The sequence below is a fragment of the Taudactylus pleione genome, unplaced genomic scaffold, assembly GCF_031769625.1.
Source record: "Taudactylus pleione unplaced genomic scaffold, aTauple2 ptg000512l, whole genome shotgun sequence".
Taxonomy (NCBI): domain Eukaryota; kingdom Metazoa; phylum Chordata; class Amphibia; order Anura; family Myobatrachidae; genus Taudactylus; species Taudactylus pleione.
Window position 1 is genome coordinate 3982028 of NW_028284914.1, and position 19041 is coordinate 4001068.

At 45.9% G+C, this 19041-nt stretch overlaps 1 protein-coding gene across 3 annotated transcripts; it reads right to left on the bottom strand.

The window, feature by feature from the left end:
- Nucleotides 1-902: 902 nt before the first annotated feature.
- Nucleotides 903-18832, bottom strand: CCDC174 (coiled-coil domain containing 174). 3 transcript variants are annotated; one of them, XM_088450254.1, is made up of 11 exons: nucleotides 18745-18832; nucleotides 15281-15385; nucleotides 15082-15182; nucleotides 14459-14517; nucleotides 10580-10748; nucleotides 9123-9218; nucleotides 6563-6699; nucleotides 4694-4788; nucleotides 4378-4513; nucleotides 3383-3517; nucleotides 903-1363 (listed from the first exon to the last, which is right to left on the bottom strand). In XM_088450254.1, exons 1-11 carry the CDS (start codon nucleotides 18784-18786, stop codon nucleotides 1089-1091), a joined length of 1350 nt encoding a protein of 449 aa, XP_088306380.1. In that variant the 5' UTR covers nucleotides 18787-18832; the 3' UTR covers nucleotides 903-1088. The 3 variants fall into 3 exon arrangements, with proteins under 3 accessions (XP_088306380.1, XP_088306379.1, XP_088306381.1); XM_088450253.1 differs by having other exon boundaries at nucleotides 6563-6750; XM_088450255.1 differs by lacking the exon at nucleotides 903-1363 and adding an exon at nucleotides 1370-2572 and having other exon boundaries at nucleotides 6563-6750.
- Between the last annotated feature and the right edge of the window lie 209 nt (nucleotides 18833-19041).

Sequence of the window (19041 nt, forward strand, 5' to 3'; positions counted from 1 at the left end):
TTCTCACAACTAAAGTGCCGGCCGCGCGGCTGTAAGGGCAGGGCTAAGCCGGCAAACAGCTGCGCGCCCACCACATCTGACGGACTTCTCCTCGCAACCCCAGGGGGGTGCGAGCAAAAATCCTTTAGCCCGCCCAAACAGCAATGTGAATTGAATAGCTTCGGAAGCTCCCCCCTGGGGCTATTCAACACCGCCTTGAAGCCCCTCCCCCCCCATGATTGGCCAGGGTAGAGCGCTGTATAAATCGCACAACTCTACGCACTTTGCCATCCTCCCAGCCGGATGACTCTTATAGGTGAGCTCTGGGGTGCATAGGAAGGCTGGCACGGAGAGAGCACAGAGTATACTGACAGCCTTAAATATCTATTGGGTCCAGCTTTGGGTGCGTGACGTAAAAGGCAAATCAAACGCCGATGGAGAGCAGATTCTTGACAAAGATTACAAAATAATCAGCATGAATAAATAAAATCACGTAGGTCCTCTGTAAGCAGCATGTGGATGAGATAGGTGAGGTTGTGACTACAGGTTAATAGGCCAGGAGGATACCATCAGCTACTTGGGCTGATCTGATAAAGGGTGAACACACTTTTTATCACAAAATCTAAAATTGTGATATTAAAATGCACATGGGGCTGTTTAATAGTAACTTGAAATAATGAATTCAGTGTTACTATTAAACAGCCCCGTAAAGATGCACTCGCACCCAGGCTTCCACTGAAGGGGATTTTTATGGCTTTCATTTCTAATACTTTGCTGCCATCTGCTGCTCAAATGATAAATTACATAATTACAGTGTACTCATAACTATGTAACACCAGTCATGTTGTTTCTTCAGGCTCCCAAGTAATGTAGATAGTGTACAAACATAACAATGCATAAAAATTTACAACATGTCATATCACTACAGTAAAAGTCGTTTTTATATTACACTAAATACAATAGAAATCAGAACAAAGTTTAAACAAATAATACTTTGCATTCTCCAGTCCCTGATACAGTGGCAGTGAGTTCCAGTCCCTGATACAGTGGTAGTGAGTATAACAGTGCTGAGTGCAGTCCCTTCCCCAGGTCAGCACTTTGCTATGGGATCAGGTCGTCTGCCTGTAGTACGATAACATCTCATCCAAGCTCTTCGTATCCACGTTTTCGCTTCTGTTGGGTCCCGGATCCTCCGGGGTGTATGGGTGGTGTCCGTGACCAGAGCTTGCTGTCTCACCGGAGGGTCCTGCTTGGTTCCACCGTCTCTTCTGATAGCTGCTGGACTTCCTTTGCTCTGAAGCGTAGAAGGACGGCGGTGCAAACTCCGGTTCCCGTTCATCTCTTAGGTCATCGCAGATTTTTGACCAACGTCCGAACGTGAATTCTGGGATAAAAGAGCAGATCGGGATTAATAAGATAACACAGGACGAGAGTAGGGATGATGTACTGTCAGACCGTAAAGCAGATGTCCTAAGCCGGACTCGGGGAGGGCAGAAACCTCCTGTGGTCGCCGGAAAATAAACGCTCGCTTCATCTTGAATTTCAGTCTGAATACAGACAGCGAGAGCTGGGCTTCATGAGCCTTCGGACTTTTAAGCAGAAGGTGTCAGAACAGGTACCAACCCCACTCATCCCGATGCGCTTACTTACCGCCAGGAGCGCTATTGGCCTAGTTATTATAAATACATAGGTTCCATCTGACATGGGTGGACTCAACGTATACTTGGGGTCGCTTATGAAAAGAGGCTCGAAAAGGAAAAAAATATTTAGTGTTACCCATAGCAACCAGATTGTTATTTATTTTTCTAGAGCAGTTTACAAAATAAAATTATATGGTTACTACAGGCAACGGCACAGAGTTTTCTTCGCACCAGTTTTCAGAAACGTCTCTTCTTGGTAACGAATGGAAGTAGAGATGCACATTAACGAACACAAATGCTTAGTACAGGTTATAAAGTAGCTCTTCAGGCAAGTACAGGTGAGCTGGTCCTATCCACAGCATGCACTCAAAATTCCCAAATTGGAAAAAACAGACAGCTATGTCCACGGTCTAGGAGCTACTTATCAATGGCGGACGTACTGCGCATAGAGAGGTCTGGAAGGCCGTGGGAAAGACGCAACAGCCATTTCTCTGCTCAAGTCCACCAGCGTCCGCTTACCAGTGTCGCTGTCCGTCAGTGTTTAATGGCGAGCCAATAGGCTGGCGAGACCATGGTGCCGTCTCCAGCGTAGCAAGGTCCCAAGAACACTCATGAGACATCATAATTAAACAGTCTGAATAATAATTGAATAAAGACATATATTATATATAACTTCCTTTGCAAGTTATGCAGGCCACAGTATAATACACGGTTTCGCTTGTTGGCCTAGGACTTATTCTTGAATTCTGCATTATTTTCATAGAGAAGTCAATGAAATTTAGGGGCTAGCAACATTATCAACATTCGTGTCGATGCCAGAATGTCGACGTCTTGTCTGTCTATGAATGTCAACCATAGTGATCACCAGACTTTTGCTTTTTCAAACGAGGATGCAATGATCTTTGTCCCCAGCTGCTTACATTTACATGCCAAGGACGAGCCCCACTTGTCCTCTGCAACCAATGGGTTAAAAAACAATTATCATGGCAATAAACAGTATGTCGGAGTGACAGATCTAAATATCTGAAATAAATGAAATATTCATGCAGTGCTGTACAAGGCAGTGGCTGATGGTCTCCTAGGTAACACAAGTGCAAGAAAAGCATCAACAATTTACTTTTAATAAAGATGCAGTGGGACAGTCTGGAACCACATTTTCATTTCATGCATTTTGCATGTAAATAAAAAAAGTTTATAGCTGTAATTTAATAGGCTCAGGACGTGCATCTAAAAGGTGTGTTCTAGCAAGAGATCAGGAACGTCCAGAAAGTGGCTCATTCGGAAGCAGCTGCAAATATACCCAATAGCTTTACAGTGGAAGATAAATCATTTCTAAGAGTTCTTTTTCCCTTAATAAAGTTATAAATGTGGTAAAGTACAGCACAAACTAACCACCACTTAGGGGCGATTCTAGCCCCCCCAGAATAAGACACAGTCAGCGCACTCATCATTATTTAGGTAGGCTCCGTGTGGCCCTTCACAACTTGGTTGCCTTGGGGCCCCCACGAGCCGAAATCCGGCCCTGCCTCTTTCTGAGGTGAAGCCGATTCAAACAAATTGATTTGAACTATGACCATAAATTTTCAACACAAGCGAAATTTAGAAAATGTTGAATTTGATGGGACATCCAGCCTCAGTACATCAGGGGGTGCATAAGCCGAGGAGTAGAGGAGCCGAGGACACCACAACACACAGTGACCGGCTGCCTCATGTACAGCGCCCTGCAGTGAAGGGACCCTATATAAAAGCACAGTGCTCCCTACCTTTGCCTCTGTCCCACTCTCGGACGTGTGGAGCTCCGGGTTTGGTGTCTCTCCGCTCCTGAACAACCACCTCCACTTTCTTCTCAGGCTCAGCGGGCCTTTCTGGCTCAGGCACCAGCAGTTCCTCCTCCTCACCTACAGCAGAGGATATAAATGGCGTATACAGGCAGATGGATTTTACACACAATCTACAGATAATCACAGTTTCTTGTGGAAGATTTTAGCAGAACTAAACGAATGATTGGAGCGCAGGGTTACGCTTCCCCCAATACAACAGAAAGGTCTATGGAAGGAAAGGTGTTTGTTGCTCTGTGCACGATGCCATTTCTGTGAACATTCCTAGTCGCAGACAGATAAAGCGCCCAGGAAGCTGTAAATTATGGGATTATTGTTTTACTTTAAATGTAGTGTTTCAGTTCTACTTTAATCTCTTATATGGACAATTACATTATTAGGACTATTGTCCTTCTCCTCACATATCAGTACATGGACGGTCCGTACTCATGGATGTTATAAAAAATGGGTGACCAATTATCTGCTTTCTGCAATTCGCGGCCCTATATTTTAAAACAGTACAGGAAGACGGCAAAATACATCATCCAATCAGATATTTGCTTTCAAATTAAGTGGTAGCGTAAGCCATCACTATACATTTAGGCCTTTACCCCTACAGCAGCTTCTTAGTTGGGGCATTAGTATTAATTCTAGGTTCAGCGCTGGGCAGGACGCTGGACCGTAAAAAGGTCACAGTCTGCACGCACGTCTGAAAAGGAGATGTGACCACGATAAAAGACACACCCCATTTTAGTCACTCTTGGATGCTTGCCCAGCATTTACGGACATGATGGGCTGCCCCCGAGCTCTCCCCTCACTGTGAATAGATGACATGCGCATTCTTGATAAATACGCCCCATACGGCTTTAAAGAAGCTTATTATAGTCTCCTATGTTAAGATCACCAATACCTACATCTATAGAAAAGCATTTACTACTCACCCTGACCCGTCTCTAATTCTGCTCCCTCCCCTTTCATCTGCTTCATCTTCCGCTGCCGCAGTTTGGCGAGTCGCGCGTCCAGGGTGGCCTTACGCTTTGCCTTTAAGCGTTCACGTTTCAGTCTTTGGTCTTCAGTCTGGAAAGAAAGAAAAATATATATGTATCGCTAATGTATCTATTCTATATTAAGTGATTTGTAAAAGGTCCAAAAAGTTCTCGGTATAAAAAGGTTGCTCCACTAAAACCTCATGTTTTCCTTATAAACGCCTTCTGCTTGGCAACCGGTCATGACAGCAATTCACCGCGGCCTCCGTACCTGGTCACGTAGCATGTCCAGGGTGTCCCTCTGCTTCCGGCGCATTTCTTCATCCTTTGCAAAAGCGAAATAACCAACACCCAGCTGCCTGGCCTCTGTAATTCACATAATAAAGAATAGGCTTAGATAAATTATACATATATCACACACACACACACACACACACACACACACACACACACACACACACACACACACACACACACACACACACACACACACACACACACACACACACGTGGCCATCACAGGGAGAATGTGAAATAGACTGTGAATGGGAACAGGGAGTAAATGGATAAATCTACAGGCCAGGATTTCAGGGTATGATTCAGAGCCGGACGCTATTTGCGCTCGCTCGTTCAGAAAAAGGGGGTGGCTATTTAAATTAACTGTTCGCTCTTTGCGGTCTGTTCACGCCTCTATGTCTGAACGAACGAACAAAACATGCGCTCGCTATTTTGAAAAAAACGCCCCCTGGCCGCTCGCATCATACGTCATGTCCGCTATTTATTAGATTAATCGAGTACATCGAAAGGCGAATGAACTGCTCACAGTGCTTGTGGTTGGTTTTTCCTACCGCAATCATGCGAGCAGTTCTGACTATAAAACAACCAAGTGACGTGGTCGATGACGCTGCTTTATTAATTATGCACACCCACAAAACGCCCGTTTTGACCATTAGGCACGCCTGCGTTCTGATCACCATTCCCCGTTTTCAAGCACCTTCCCCTGTTACCACCCACATACGCCTCCTCCTGTCACTCAAAATAGCAGGCATTCGCTAGTTAGCGAGCACACGATTTTCGGCCGCACTGACTGGTTCGCGCATGCGTATTACAATCCGTACGCATGCGCAGATGTGCGACCGTCGAACGGAACGAACGAGCGGCTCTGAATGAAGCCCTCAGTCATCTCTCCAAAACATTGCGTTCCAAGACAATTTCTCCATAGAAGACGGTGGAATAACTCTAAAGTCAGACAGAGAGAAGAGATTCACAGAGCAGCCTCAATAAATGACCTGTTATGTGTAGTTAGTGTCATAAAGTCTGTTTTAGATAGTATGCACTTATTGAATGGCTGGATTAGCTAAATAGGACTAAATGACTGTAAAAGTCAAAACAGTCATTAGTTCCAAGATAAATAGAATATATTTGTACATTAAAGAACTATGGTATCTCCTGGTGTATAGTCTTCATTCTAGCACCCTGCCCCAGTCCCAATCCATGCAGTTCCTCCTTACTGCCTGGGGTGTCGCTCTCCCCTCTGGTGCTTCTAGCACACTCAGCTGATGCAACAAACGGCTGAGATTCAGCTGTGTGTGTGCTAGAAGCACCAGAGCTACAACCCAGGCAGGAAAGAGGAACTGCACGGGTTGTGACAGGTGCAGGGTGCTAGATTGAAGACTAATGTACATATAGAGCTGCCTATATACAACAATAAAAGAGCTACACCTCTGCCCCCAAACGAGAGGACTATTATAAAAAGGCGGTATTATGGCGATTTCACCTTTTCCAAAAATTCAAGAACACTATGAACTCTTACGCAAACTGTATTACGCTATTTCTTTTTGATTGAAGTCTATATGCCTGTGGAAAAGGCTACAATAGCAAAGATAGGAGGGAAGGGTCATTTATTACTACTTGTTACGCTATTGGACACAAATGTTCTTTATTTCAAAATATATAAATCGTTTAATTAAATCCTTTTGAAAAGACATTTCTGTTGATAATTAATGGTACAAATAAGAAAGGAGGAATAACGAAGAACAACGTGACTAGAAGAGAAAGCTCCCGGTCAGGACAGTGGTGACATTGGATAAACCACGGTATTGCTAAGTAAAGTCTGACACAACATAAAAGAGCAGCGTACCGTTATTCCGAATGTCTTCATAATGCAGAGGTCCCACTGGTCTCTTCATGGCCTCTTCCTCCTCCTGCTCCCACTGTTCCCTCTGCATCTCCCGTCTCATGTCGTCAGACAGCAGGGTCTTCCCCTGGGCGGCTGGTCTGGGGGGGGTACACGCGGTATTTCCGGTCACACAATGGCTTTCTTTGTCGCTGTATCAACACAGTGTAAAAACCTCGGGAGCTATACTGCAGATTTAGTCATGAAACTTTGCTCTGTGCAAAGGAGAAAATGCCGTAGAGCCACACTGACAGCTAAGGACAAGCAGCTGTAGCATTCTGCATCCTAAGTATCTTTGGCGGATGGACAGTAATCAGCAGCTGCCAATGGAAGAAGAAGCTGGGCAGCGTATGGCAGAGCAGACCCAACACCAGGATGTAAGTTTTGCAGAGCGAGAGAGTACCGAAACTAGATAACGATGTGGAGAGGGTGAAATTATAGCATCTATAAGGGGCGGAGCGTTGCGGTATCATTTCCACTCCACAGAAAAACGCTATTTCCGGACCAGCTCTGAGCTGGCGGAGATCGGGACTCATCCTGTATTTTTCATTGTGAAATAAAACTCCGGACATACAAAAGTGCCCCCATGTAATAATGACAGTGCCGATGTCCTGTCACTATCAGGAACTTCAAGAATGGCCGGATGCTGCAATACTCTCTGATGTGTAAGTAGTGTGGGTCTGAGCTTACAGAAACCAAAGGATTCCAAGACAAATAGTACAGATAGGGAACAGGGGTGCCGAGAAGGTGGGGGGGGGGAGGCGGGTACTAATTACCCTGGAGTCCCAGGGTTGCATAAAATTTATTTATTTAATTTTTTACATAAAAATGGATTTGATTTAAATAGGATTTTTTACTACATTTTATTTTTAAATAAACGTTTAAAAATGTAAAAAAAAAAAAGTTTACTTACATTTTTTTTTTCTTTTATAAAAAAATCCTATTTAAATCCAAAAAATCTGATATAAATCAGTTGTTGATTTTTTATTTTTAAAAATCCAATTTTATACAACCCTACCCTGGACGGGGCTTGCTGGAGGGGCACAATGGGGGCCCGGGTCCAATGCCGCCCCACCCTCCCCCCTTACTTGTCAGCAGCCCAGCACACGCTGCTGTGTGCTAGGGCTACAGTGGGAGACTACTCACAGTCTTCTTTGCCAGTGGGGGAAGAGATCACACTGATAGCGCTGGGCTGAGGGGCTCACAGCGTGCCCCTCCCCCGACGCTGCAAGTAGATTTTTCTAAAGGGGAAGTGGCCACGCCTCTCACGATTAGGCCACGCCCCATTCCCCAGGTCGGTTCTCTATGGCCCGGATAAGGAAAGGGACAGAGATTGAAGCTTTCCCGATGCTGGAGCTGTGTTGGGCAGTGCAGACAGGGCAGGTCCTGCTTCTCTGGCATGACGGGAAGGGAGAGAGAGTGAGATGGAACCACACACTGCACACAGCTATGATTAGAGGAGCCACAATGTGGCGCAGACCAGCATGGAGACAGAAGCTCAGCCCCAGCACATAACTCCAGACTGGGAATTAGCAGCTTCTGTCTCTAGGTGCTAGCATTATTATGTACTGGCTCTGTGCGGCAGATGTGGGCAATGGGTTCAGCTTGCTGCATGGGGTAAACCTGGAACACACAGGATAGACAGGCAGTGACTGCAGTCTATGCATAACAGGGGCATGGCCTTGTAAAATGCAGCCTGTGGGCCCATCGTCTCGCTCACCAAGCAGCGATCTGCTTCATCTTTCTCCCTAAAGCTGCATACACACGGAACGATATTGTGAAGGATATGGCTGAACGATATCATTATCGTTCATACCGTTTAATATCGTTCCGTGTGTTTGCAAGACATCGTTAACGATGCGCACTCCCGCGGATTGTTAACGATATCTTTCATTGGCTGTACTTGCAGGCCAATCTGACAATATCGGCAGATCCTGCAAGTTTGGGGATGCAGCCAGTGATGTCACTGTGCATGAGTTCGGCAGGTGAGGGGACAACACTGAACGATATCGCTCATGGAGCATAGCGTGCCGTGAGTACCCGACTTAAGGAGGCAGTTCAAGGAGAAGACACCACAGAGAGTGGAGGATAAGACCACAGTGTCTCCCATGTCCCATTACAGGTGACTCAAAACAAGTCTAGAAGACAATTAAGAACAATAAAATAAGACCTACTTGACCAGGAAGAGCCCAGCCACTGACTCTCCCATGCCACGGACACATTGTACTGGGACTCGCCTGGTAGGAGGGTGTTACGTATAGGAGGGATCCTTGCATCCTAAGGTTTAACCCCACCAGTATGTCTGTGCCCATACAGCTGAACAAACAAGAAAGTATATTCATCTTCTATATCAGCATATGCTACCAAAGGAGAATCTCATGTGTCTTATAAAACAAAAAATCCAAAAAAAAAAAAATCGCTTCAATAGACTACATAATGCAAAAGACAAAATAATGTCCTTGAGGGTTGGCGCAGTAATTATTTGGAACCTCCCTCCCCCCTTCCCTTACCCCATAAGACTAACCTTTTTCCTTGCAGATCTTTGTCCATTTTCAAGAGATCAGGTAGATCCTTCTTCATGCAACGTCTTGACCGACCCAGGGAATCTACATAATCCACCCTGCAAAGAACATCAAACATTAAAACGTGTAAAATCTTCACATCCGATTCCACCAGACAGCGTAAGTATAACTGATCCTCATCTGCTCCCAGCATCTGACGAGCATTCACAGGGCTAGGCCAGGTCACAGCCAATCAGAGCATTAGAACACTTACTGAGCTAGGTCAAGTCATAGCCAATCACAGCATTAGTACACTGAAGCTAGACCAAGACGTAGCCAATCAGAACATTAAAACATTGACTGGACTAGGTCAAGCTGTAGCCAATCAGAGCACCAAAAAACATTAACAGGGATAGGCCAAGTCTTAGCCAATTGAGGGCCGTATTCAATTAGTCCGAATCGCCGGAAAAGTATCGCGGGTGACGTCATTTCGCCAGGCGGAAACTTCTCTCTCTATTCAATTCCAAAGACTTTTCCCGTACGCCTAGGAATAGCAGGTGGAAAAAAGTGTAGAATTGGGGTTTTGGGGTGCAAACTTCGGAAAACCACTCTGCAGCCTTGGGACAGCCCCCAAAGGATAACTGCGTCAAAAAAATCCCAAAAAAACATTGAGGGACAGCCCAAAATCTGACTTTGAAAATGGGGGCGGAAAATGTAAAAAAGTTGGGGTACAAATATAAGTAGAGAAAGAGACTTCTGGGTGGTCCCCAAGTACGGGACGGGAGTTTTTGGGATTGCAGGTGCTTGCAGCATGTGCGTTTCTCACGTGGTTTAAAACTTCACTTTAGAGACTTTAAACCATGCTTGCACCCATTGTCATGCACCCCGAATTTGACAGAACTACTTATTTTCACCAACAAATACTTTTTAATGCTATTCTTCACCACTTGTGTAAAGACCCTAATTAGAAGCTATTGTCACAACTTAAGTACCCCAAATATCTTCAGTAGGGCTATTCGGGGGTATCAATATTGATCCCCAATGTTAGTGTATCTTTTGGGGGTGTCAGCCTGGTTTCCCCGTTTTTGACAGCACTTTCCGCCTGTTTGAGTTTCGCTGGGTACAGTCTCCGCGTCCTTTGAAATTGAACAGGGCGAAAAGCGTGGGCGCGCACGAAAACGGATTTCGACAAAAACACGCGATGTAGGTGGAAAGTCGGATAGGCAAAACTTTTCCGACTTTTCACATGTATTTGAATACGGGCCTAATCATTATATCATCAACAGGGCTAGGCAAACCTACAAACAAGCATATGACAAAACTATCAAAACAAAAATGAGCAGGTTCTAGATACATTACATATTCCATTATATAAAGCTCAATTTTTTTTTATATTACCCACTGATTTCATCAACCCTGATTGTCCAGATCGATTCATATATACACAGAAAAAAAAAGGGATGCATCCAAGGTGACTAACCATTCTTCACTGGGGTCCTGTGGGGCTGGAATGGGCAAGGCACGAGCCCGGTCTTCCTCCTCAATCTCCGCTTTCTGCGCTTCCATCTGTTGCAGGGTCTGAACCTCCTTCCTCTTGTCTATGATCTTTTGTGCAAAATCGACCAGGTACAGCTCTTCAGTCTCCTCGTCTGTCAGAAGACGGAATTAGATCAGCAGCAGGAAAGAGAAATGTTTGAGCGCTACATTCCCCACTTCAGTGAGAGAAATACTAATGGGCCCGGGAACCAGAGCTTTCATGCAGCGCTTCAAAAACAGCACAAGAGGAACTTGAAAGGAGCGTGTGTGAAGTGCGCCAGATGAGAGCCTCTCGTCTTATGCATAGAAGGACCAGCTGGGTCTGCACAGAGAACCACAACTTCCCAATAATGAGCTGAAGCAATGCCACGTTAGAAGAGGCAGCAGCTCTGTGATACTGGGAGGCTTATTTACATACGGGCTAATATACCTTATTTATTCTCTATGCTGGGCCTAAGAAATGGAAGAGGAACCCATAATATATAATGTGCAAGTCTTCCATTTACAGATTACCAGGGACCTCACTGATCCGTGCAAGCATGTTGTGAACTTTAAAGTTTTTGCTGCTCCGCGTATTTTGGCACAACATCTATATCAGCGTTGTGAGCAACCACTCTGCTCGCAACATGCTTCCGGCCGCCACTAGGAGACCGAGGTGCCGGAACGCGGCATCACTCGCAGCGCTGCATGCCGGGCCCCGGACGTCACTGGAAGACCGGGCTGCCGGCCTCATAGCGTGAGTGATTTTTTGCTCAGGGGGTCTGTCCCTGCTGGGATAATCAGATTGGCCCGTGTGTCTAATATAAGGCTGTTTACGTTTCCACCTCAGCCATTTCCCTCGTGCATACCCAGACTCCACAGTATCTCCTTGTATTATATTCAAATCCTGGCGGCATCCGAGTACCAGGTGAACTTACAGTGTGGAGTACTGGGCGTGCTTTACAACTAGTAAGTGTTTATACAATAAATCACACAAAATGATACCTAGTTTCTTTTTAATAGAAGACTTTGCAGAAAAGATCAGTAGTTTGCTTATTTCTCCTCACACAACACGGTCATTTACTCACAATGGCCAAACAATTAATTGATTTGTTATTGAAATTTCAATGAAGTGCACAAATAGCCAAATGAGTGGGTTTTATTTTTTCCCTGACCGCCAGCAAGAAATACTTTGTGGTTCCTGCTTCAGTATAATTCCACCTTTCCAAAACAGCAAAAAGATGAATTTCCAAAATAAAATCAGCAATTGAAAATGATAATGCAACTTTTTTTTTTTGTTATATGTTTGAATGAAAAGCATAAAAATGTGTAGAAATGACAAGGGGGCCCTCTGTGGTTATTGATGCCGGAATGTGGAAGCTCTGGGCATTAGAACCCCCATCTCTGGATTTCCTAGTATAGTGTAGTATAGTGTTATTTTTGTTTTGTTTGCCTGACCAACTGAGGCGAACCCTCTTTCAAACAAGGATGCCTTAGGTTGTAAGAGTACCAGTATGGGGTAGAGGTGAACGTTAAGTGCCCACCCGAATCCGCTAAGAATTCTGCAGTGCAGGGTGATAGTGTCTGGTGATCACGGTTAATGTTCTCTGCCTCATTTTCAGGTTTTTAAAAAGGTCTGCCGTGTGTGGCCTGGAAGGGGCGTGGCTTAATGATGTAAACCCATACCCAGTATACGGACGTAATCAAGTCCTGCCCACTTCCGGGTCTCAGCGACAGCAACTATAAAGGGTGGGACTTCTTGGTAAACTGCCCCCCTCCCTCCTCCTTTGGAACCTCTGCAGTGCTAAATAGGAGTCACATTCATTCTTAGCACTAAAGAGGTTAAACATTTATGCACTATGGTGAATTGATAGAAAATATATATAATGATCTGCAGGTGCCTAAGAAACGCTATGCACTAAGGGCCTGATTCAGAGCCGGACGTTCTGACAGAGCGCTCGCTCTGAATCAGGGCCGTCCTTATTGGTTTTCAGAGAGGCCTCCAAGTCCCTCGCATAGCTGTGGGTGACCACCCACAGCAATAGCAAGCGGCCAAGAAGATGGAAGGGTCTTGTGGTAGGGTCTCGTTGCCGCAAGCCCCAGAGTGCTTTCGGCTCTAACAGAGCCGAAAGCACTCCCACTGACATCACTTGTGATGTCAGTGGGGCCGGAACGCCTCCGTCTGGGCAGCCACACCCCCAGCCCGCCCACCAAAGGGGGCGTGCTGTCGATGTTGAGTACGAGACCTGGAGCGACGGATTGCCCGTCGCTATCCGGGTCTCGCACATGACGGAGACGGCTCCGTCGTGCGCATGCACACTGGGCCACCATCGACCCGCTTGCGAGCGTATAGTGCGAGCGAGCGAGTCTGAATCAGGCCCTAAGTACACAGCGCTATGCGCTATTAGTGTCCACAGATAGCTGGGACGTCTTCCGGCAGTCTTTAAAGAAGAGTAGTTGGAGTGCCGCGGACACTCCACTCGTTTCTATCGGGGTACTGCCGTATTACTTAATCACAGTACCGATGCCTTGACGCTTTTCTCTGCCTTACAGGCCAGCAGTTTCCTCAGAAGGATCCTTCTGAGGAAGCGTGCTACAAGTCCCAATGTGAGTATTGGATGAAAGAGATTCCTAATTTTACTAGCTGATATGTATTACTATAAATGTCTATAATTGTTTTATGTATTTTTGCTCTTTAGACTGCTAATATTGCATAACATACAATAAATGATTGTTACATTTAATTGATTACCTTCTATACTTTATACACAATTGCTATAGTAACCCTAAGAGCTTCCTTTAACAATGATCCGCAGGTGGATATGAGGGGTTAAAATTTCACCCCTCATTTCCACCTGCAGATCATTGCCCAATATTTGGGCTGAACCACCTCCAGTCATTAAAGCAACACAAACACTTTAACAAGATGCAGATATTAAAATATTCATTACAGTGCAAAACACACAACTGTAAACTTATCGGAATGGCAAATCTGTGCTATCTGCAATTGATTATTTTAGCAAAGCGCATTAATGAGACATTATAATTAAATAATCTTCACGCTTTACAATATTAATATACGTGGTACATACTGCAGATCATTTACAAAGAGTAAAATGCTTTTGTTTAACACCAATGTACTTAGGGTGGCCGCAAAACACAAGCTAAGGTGTACACAATCCCCCCTGTTCTCTGAGGCAGGAAGTTCCAACCGGCTGAAGCTAAAAGCTTCCCAGGTGAAAAGCATAGAAAGGGTTAATAAGGGCAGGGACACGTCATTACCATACATTCTGTCCTCCATTAGCATCAGTCGGTAACGATTGTTCCAGCAAGTGACCACTTACTCAGTGACTCCTACACATCGGGGGCTCCCAACAATATAAGGGAAGGCCTCCACCGTATGCAGTCAGGAAGACGACAGTGACTATGTCGGCGCCGGGATCCCACCATGGCTAAAATCCTACTTACTGCAATCACCTGTGTATGCGTTATAACTTTAAACATAGCCTTTACCAGCATATATAAAGTTATAACAACCGCAGAGGTGAAATGCAGTAAGTAGCATTTCAGCCGTGTGGGGAACCTGGTGCCGGCATAGTGAGATCGACTAAGTTAATGGTGACATCATCACGGTCGTCCTCCTATACTGATCCTGGCCTCCACAGACTGCCTAAGCTCTTGTATATCTAGAGGGGATTCCTGGCTATAGAGGCAATGAGGGCAGGGAAACAGGTGAGGGGCATTTATATGGGGATCAATGATCTTCCCGTGACAGCGTGCTTTATATGGGGAAGATAGGCGGTCAGGCTCAGGAGTAACGTGGGAGTAGGTGTTAGAACATTACCAGGAAAAGCTCCTTTGGTCATCTTCTCATACAGGAGAGCCTTCTCCTCCAGCCTCTTCCTGAAAGAATCCATATTAACATTTTTCAAAACTTTAAATCAAGAGAAAAAAAATAAAAAATAAATAATAATAATAAAAAAAAATAATAATAATAATAATAATAATAATAATAATAAATATATATATATATATATCTATATCTATATATACACATATACATACATATACATACATATATATATATACACACACACAAGGGCATAGAAAGGTCAGCTCATTGGCAGCGTCAATCTAGTGATAGACACCAATTACTACAAAGTAAAGTATTGATTATGCAATGCTGCCATGAGGATTACAGGTAGGGCTCAAGCACAAAAGCTGCCTCTGTGCTCGAGCGCTGTCCTACAGCATCACAGGTATGGCTTCCATGAGACATCTCCATCAGCCCATGGCTTCCACTGAGTGCCAAGGGAAACACATCAACGTAAACAAGGAAGTGCCGACTCTCTACCGGCTGCATTCCCACACAAGGTTCACCCGACATCACCGACATTATGCAGGTCATTTTATTATTCTGTAACCTGTTAGCAAAAAAAAAAAAAATATTCCAAAAAAGTATGAGACCTGGATTTCTCCAATGTGTTCTCCTCTTCAGTCGCCTCCACCACGTCTCTCTCTGACCGAGCGGTGACGCCAGCATTCTGCTTTATCCAGATATTAGGTTTCTGAAGTAAAACGCAACAAAACCCAAGAACTCAGCTTAAATATCACACTTTATACCAATAGGGGGCGCTATAATTCCCATGCGTATTTATTTACTGACCTTGGTGGATGTTCTGGGCTTGGAAAGGCCGCCGGCTGCTTTGGCGAGCTTATCATGACTGAATTCTTCTTGTTTGCGGAAAAGTTCAGCTTTCAGATCTACGAGCTAAACGCAATCAGACAATTTGCCATCAGGAATAACACTAGGTGGTATGTCCGTCAGGTTAAAAAAAGTGCAAATTACATTCTAAAGCTATTCTAGTGTTCCTGCTAGCTTGTTTTAGCGGGGCGTTGTTCCTTGCCCCATTTTAAAATGGCAAAATATGCCCTGTCCTAATAGTGGCACCCCACTTAAACAGCATGCCCTCAGCCTTCAGAAAACAGCAATGTTGCGGTGAACAGACGCCGTGTGTGTGAGGGGAGAGCTTGGGGGAATGCCCAGCAACTCCGTAAGCGTGACAAATTTGAGGTGTGTCCTAATGACACACCCCCTCCCGGGCAGCCAATCTCCCTTTTTGGGAGAGCGCCGAAGGCTCCCGGCCAGCTCCCCCCTGCCGTTCCCACAGCCTAGCGGGAACACTATATTCTATTAGAGTTTGCTACATTATCTCTAGACTAGTGTGTATAGCAGTCAGTTCTACTCAAGCTCCCTCCATGCCATCTCCATATGTACTGCCCACTCTTCCATGCCATCTTGCTCTACCATCCCTCCACCGTCACCTTCTGTGTTCTGATTTTTTAAATGTTTTCTTCTGCGATTCCCCGCTGTGTATCACACTTCTACAGATTGCTTATCCTACCCACTGTAACCTACGCAGTGCGCCCCCAGAGAGCTACCACCTATGGTACTTTCATGGTCAGGATAAAAAAAACCTGTGGGACAATTTATTGACTTTGTTAGTCATTTTCCATTCTACCTTTCTATGGCCCGTATTCAATTAGTTTTGCACCCGCGATACTTTTTCGCATGCCGGACTTTTCGCCTACATTGCGTATTTTAGCTGCGGAAACTTATCGTGGGCACCCCTGCTATTCGCCTTATTCAATTCCAAAGCACGCGAAAACACAACCCGGTGAATGCAAACCAGGTGAAAAGTACTGTCAGATTTGGGGAAATCAGCCTGACACCTTCTAAAAGATGCACTAACATTGGGGATCAATGTACATGCCCCCGATTAGCCCTAATAAAGCTATTTGGGGTACTTAAGGTGTGTCAATTTCTTCTAATTAGCGTCTTTGCACAAGTGGTGAAGAATAGTATTAAGCAATTTTTTTTGGATAAAATAAGTACTCCTGTCACATTTGGGGTGCATGAAAATGGGTGCAAGCAGGGTTTAAAGTCGCTAAAGTAAAGTTTTAAAAATCGCACCTCAAGCAAACACCTGCAATCAAAACTCCCCCCCCATACTTGCAGACCCCCCAAAAGTCTATTTCGCTAGTTTAAAAGTTTGTACCTCCACTTTGCACTTTTCGCCCCCATTTTCAGAGTGCTTTTTTGGGCTGTTCCTCACTTTTTGTAAATGTTTTTTTGACGCAGTTATCCTTTGGGGGGCTGCCCCAAGGGTGCTGAGTGGTTTTCCCACCTTTGCACCCCAAAAGTGATTTTGCACTTTTTTCCCCGACACCTAGTCAGAGGCGAAACTTACATTGCATTGCGTTTTCGCATACGCGAAAAAAGTTTGCAATTGAATACGGAGATAAGTTTCCACCTGGCGAAAAGGCACAATCGGCGATACTTTTTGCGGATTCCGACTTTTCGTGGCTAATTGAATACGGACCTATATCTTACTTCCTTGTATTGCTTATCTCACACACTGTTCTCCATGTAGTGCACCCAAGATGGCTGCCTCACCTGATATGGTCTTGTGTAGGATGAACATTGCATGGATATGTGTTCACTTTAGGTCTGGCACTGGACCTAGAGAAAGGGCACATCTGTGAGCACTGAAGGCGTGAGCGTGTCTGAAAAGGGGGCGTCACCAAGGAAAAGGGGGTGTGTCTTTAAGACGCGTCCGCTTTTCGTCACCTTTGGGGGCGTGCCCGGCACTTACGGACATGCCGGGCTGCCCCCAATCGCTATCAGTGTAAATGGATGCTGGGCGAATGCGCCCGGCATCCATTCACCGGCGGTGACCGCTACATCTCAGTTTTCCCCACCCGTGGGACATTGCGACCCACGGGTGGGAATGCACCCGCAGGCTGTTTCAGCGGGGTGCCGCACTGGAAGGCAGGGAGCTTTTTGCCCTTTAGAAATAGGGCAGGACGCGACGCCCAGCTAAAACAGCCTAGCGGGAACGCTAATGTAGGATCACGTATCTAACTTTAGTATTCTTTAGCACCCCCATAACGTGTCAAGTCACCCAGGTACTGCCTATTCCGCACAGTGTAAGCTATGTAGTGCACCCAAGACGGCTGCCTTGTCTGGTACCTTTGCGGGTAGGAAGAATAGTTCATTGAGATTTTCTGTATTTTCTGCAAATCTAATCCTCTGATTTTTATTAATGGTTTCTGTAAACCTAAACGTGTGCGTGTATATTATATATATACATATATATATATATATATATATATATATATATAGACACATACACACACCATCTAGCAGAGATATTGTTCACAAGGCGATTGTGAGAGGTACATTTATGCACGCCCCTGCAACGGCGTTCAAACGCTCCGGCACGCCTGTGTTCAGCCGACCACCACCCCCAAATGGTACTTCCTGTCAATCACTCTGTGATGGGTCTGGGTAGTCACATGCGTCCGGCGGTATTTCAAGTTGTGATGCCGACGGTCCAAATGCCAACTGTCTAATCCTGGCAAGGGTCTAATGACAGGCGTCGAAATCCCGATGCCTGTCATTTTACCTACGCTGGGAGCCCGACGCCCCAGCATCCCGATCGAAGGTAAGCCGGGCGCGGACAGCTGGGAAGGGGGGGTGCGTGGTGTTGAGTTAGGGCTCCCAGGGGGGACAGGGTTAAGCACCCCAACAAGAGGGTTAGACTAGGGGAAGGGGGGGGGGGGTTAGGCACCTCAGGGGCGAGGTTAGGTTTAGGCACCCCCCTGGGAGACTTAGGTTTAGGCTGCAGGGAAGGGGAGGGTTAGGCACTTAGGGGGGAGGTTAGGGTTAGACGAGGGGGAGGGGTTAGGTTAGTGAATAGGAAAATACTTACCTGTCGGGATTAGAACCGCCGGTCTTCTAGCGCCGGGATTATTATTATTATTATTTCATACTGATCCCTGCAGGCTGGCTGCTATTATTATACTGCAAGGAGCCAGACACATATGGAGAATGAAGTTACCCTGAGAGAGAGAGAGAGAGAGAGGGCTGAGGAACAGCAAAGGTGACTGTGAGAGGTACAGTATGGATTATAGACAAGCAGCCTGTCCTGTGGCCTTCTGATTTGTGGAACCACAAGCCCCAGCACATTCCTGCCAGCCACATCCTGGGACTTGTAGTACCACAGCCGCTAGCTATCCCCAGCCTCCCCCCCTCAGCCATGGCAGCAGGCGGTGTCTCTCCCTCACCGAGGCCGCCGTCACATCCAGGAGCTTCTTCTTCTTATCCATCGCTCCGGCCACAGAGATCACACAGCAACCCCGTCCCGTCCCGTCCCGTCCCGTCCGGTCCCGTCAGGTCCCTCTCATTCCGCCGCCATCTTCCTCATCCGTAACTGTGCCCCTGACGTCACCTGGAGTCAGCAGATCATGTGATCAGGTCATGTGATCAGACCCTGTCATGTGACTGCTCCCAGCTCCCAGGCTCGTCCTGTTCCTGCAGCGTGGCGCGCACGCCGGGCTGCGATGCTTAGTACATAGCTGGCT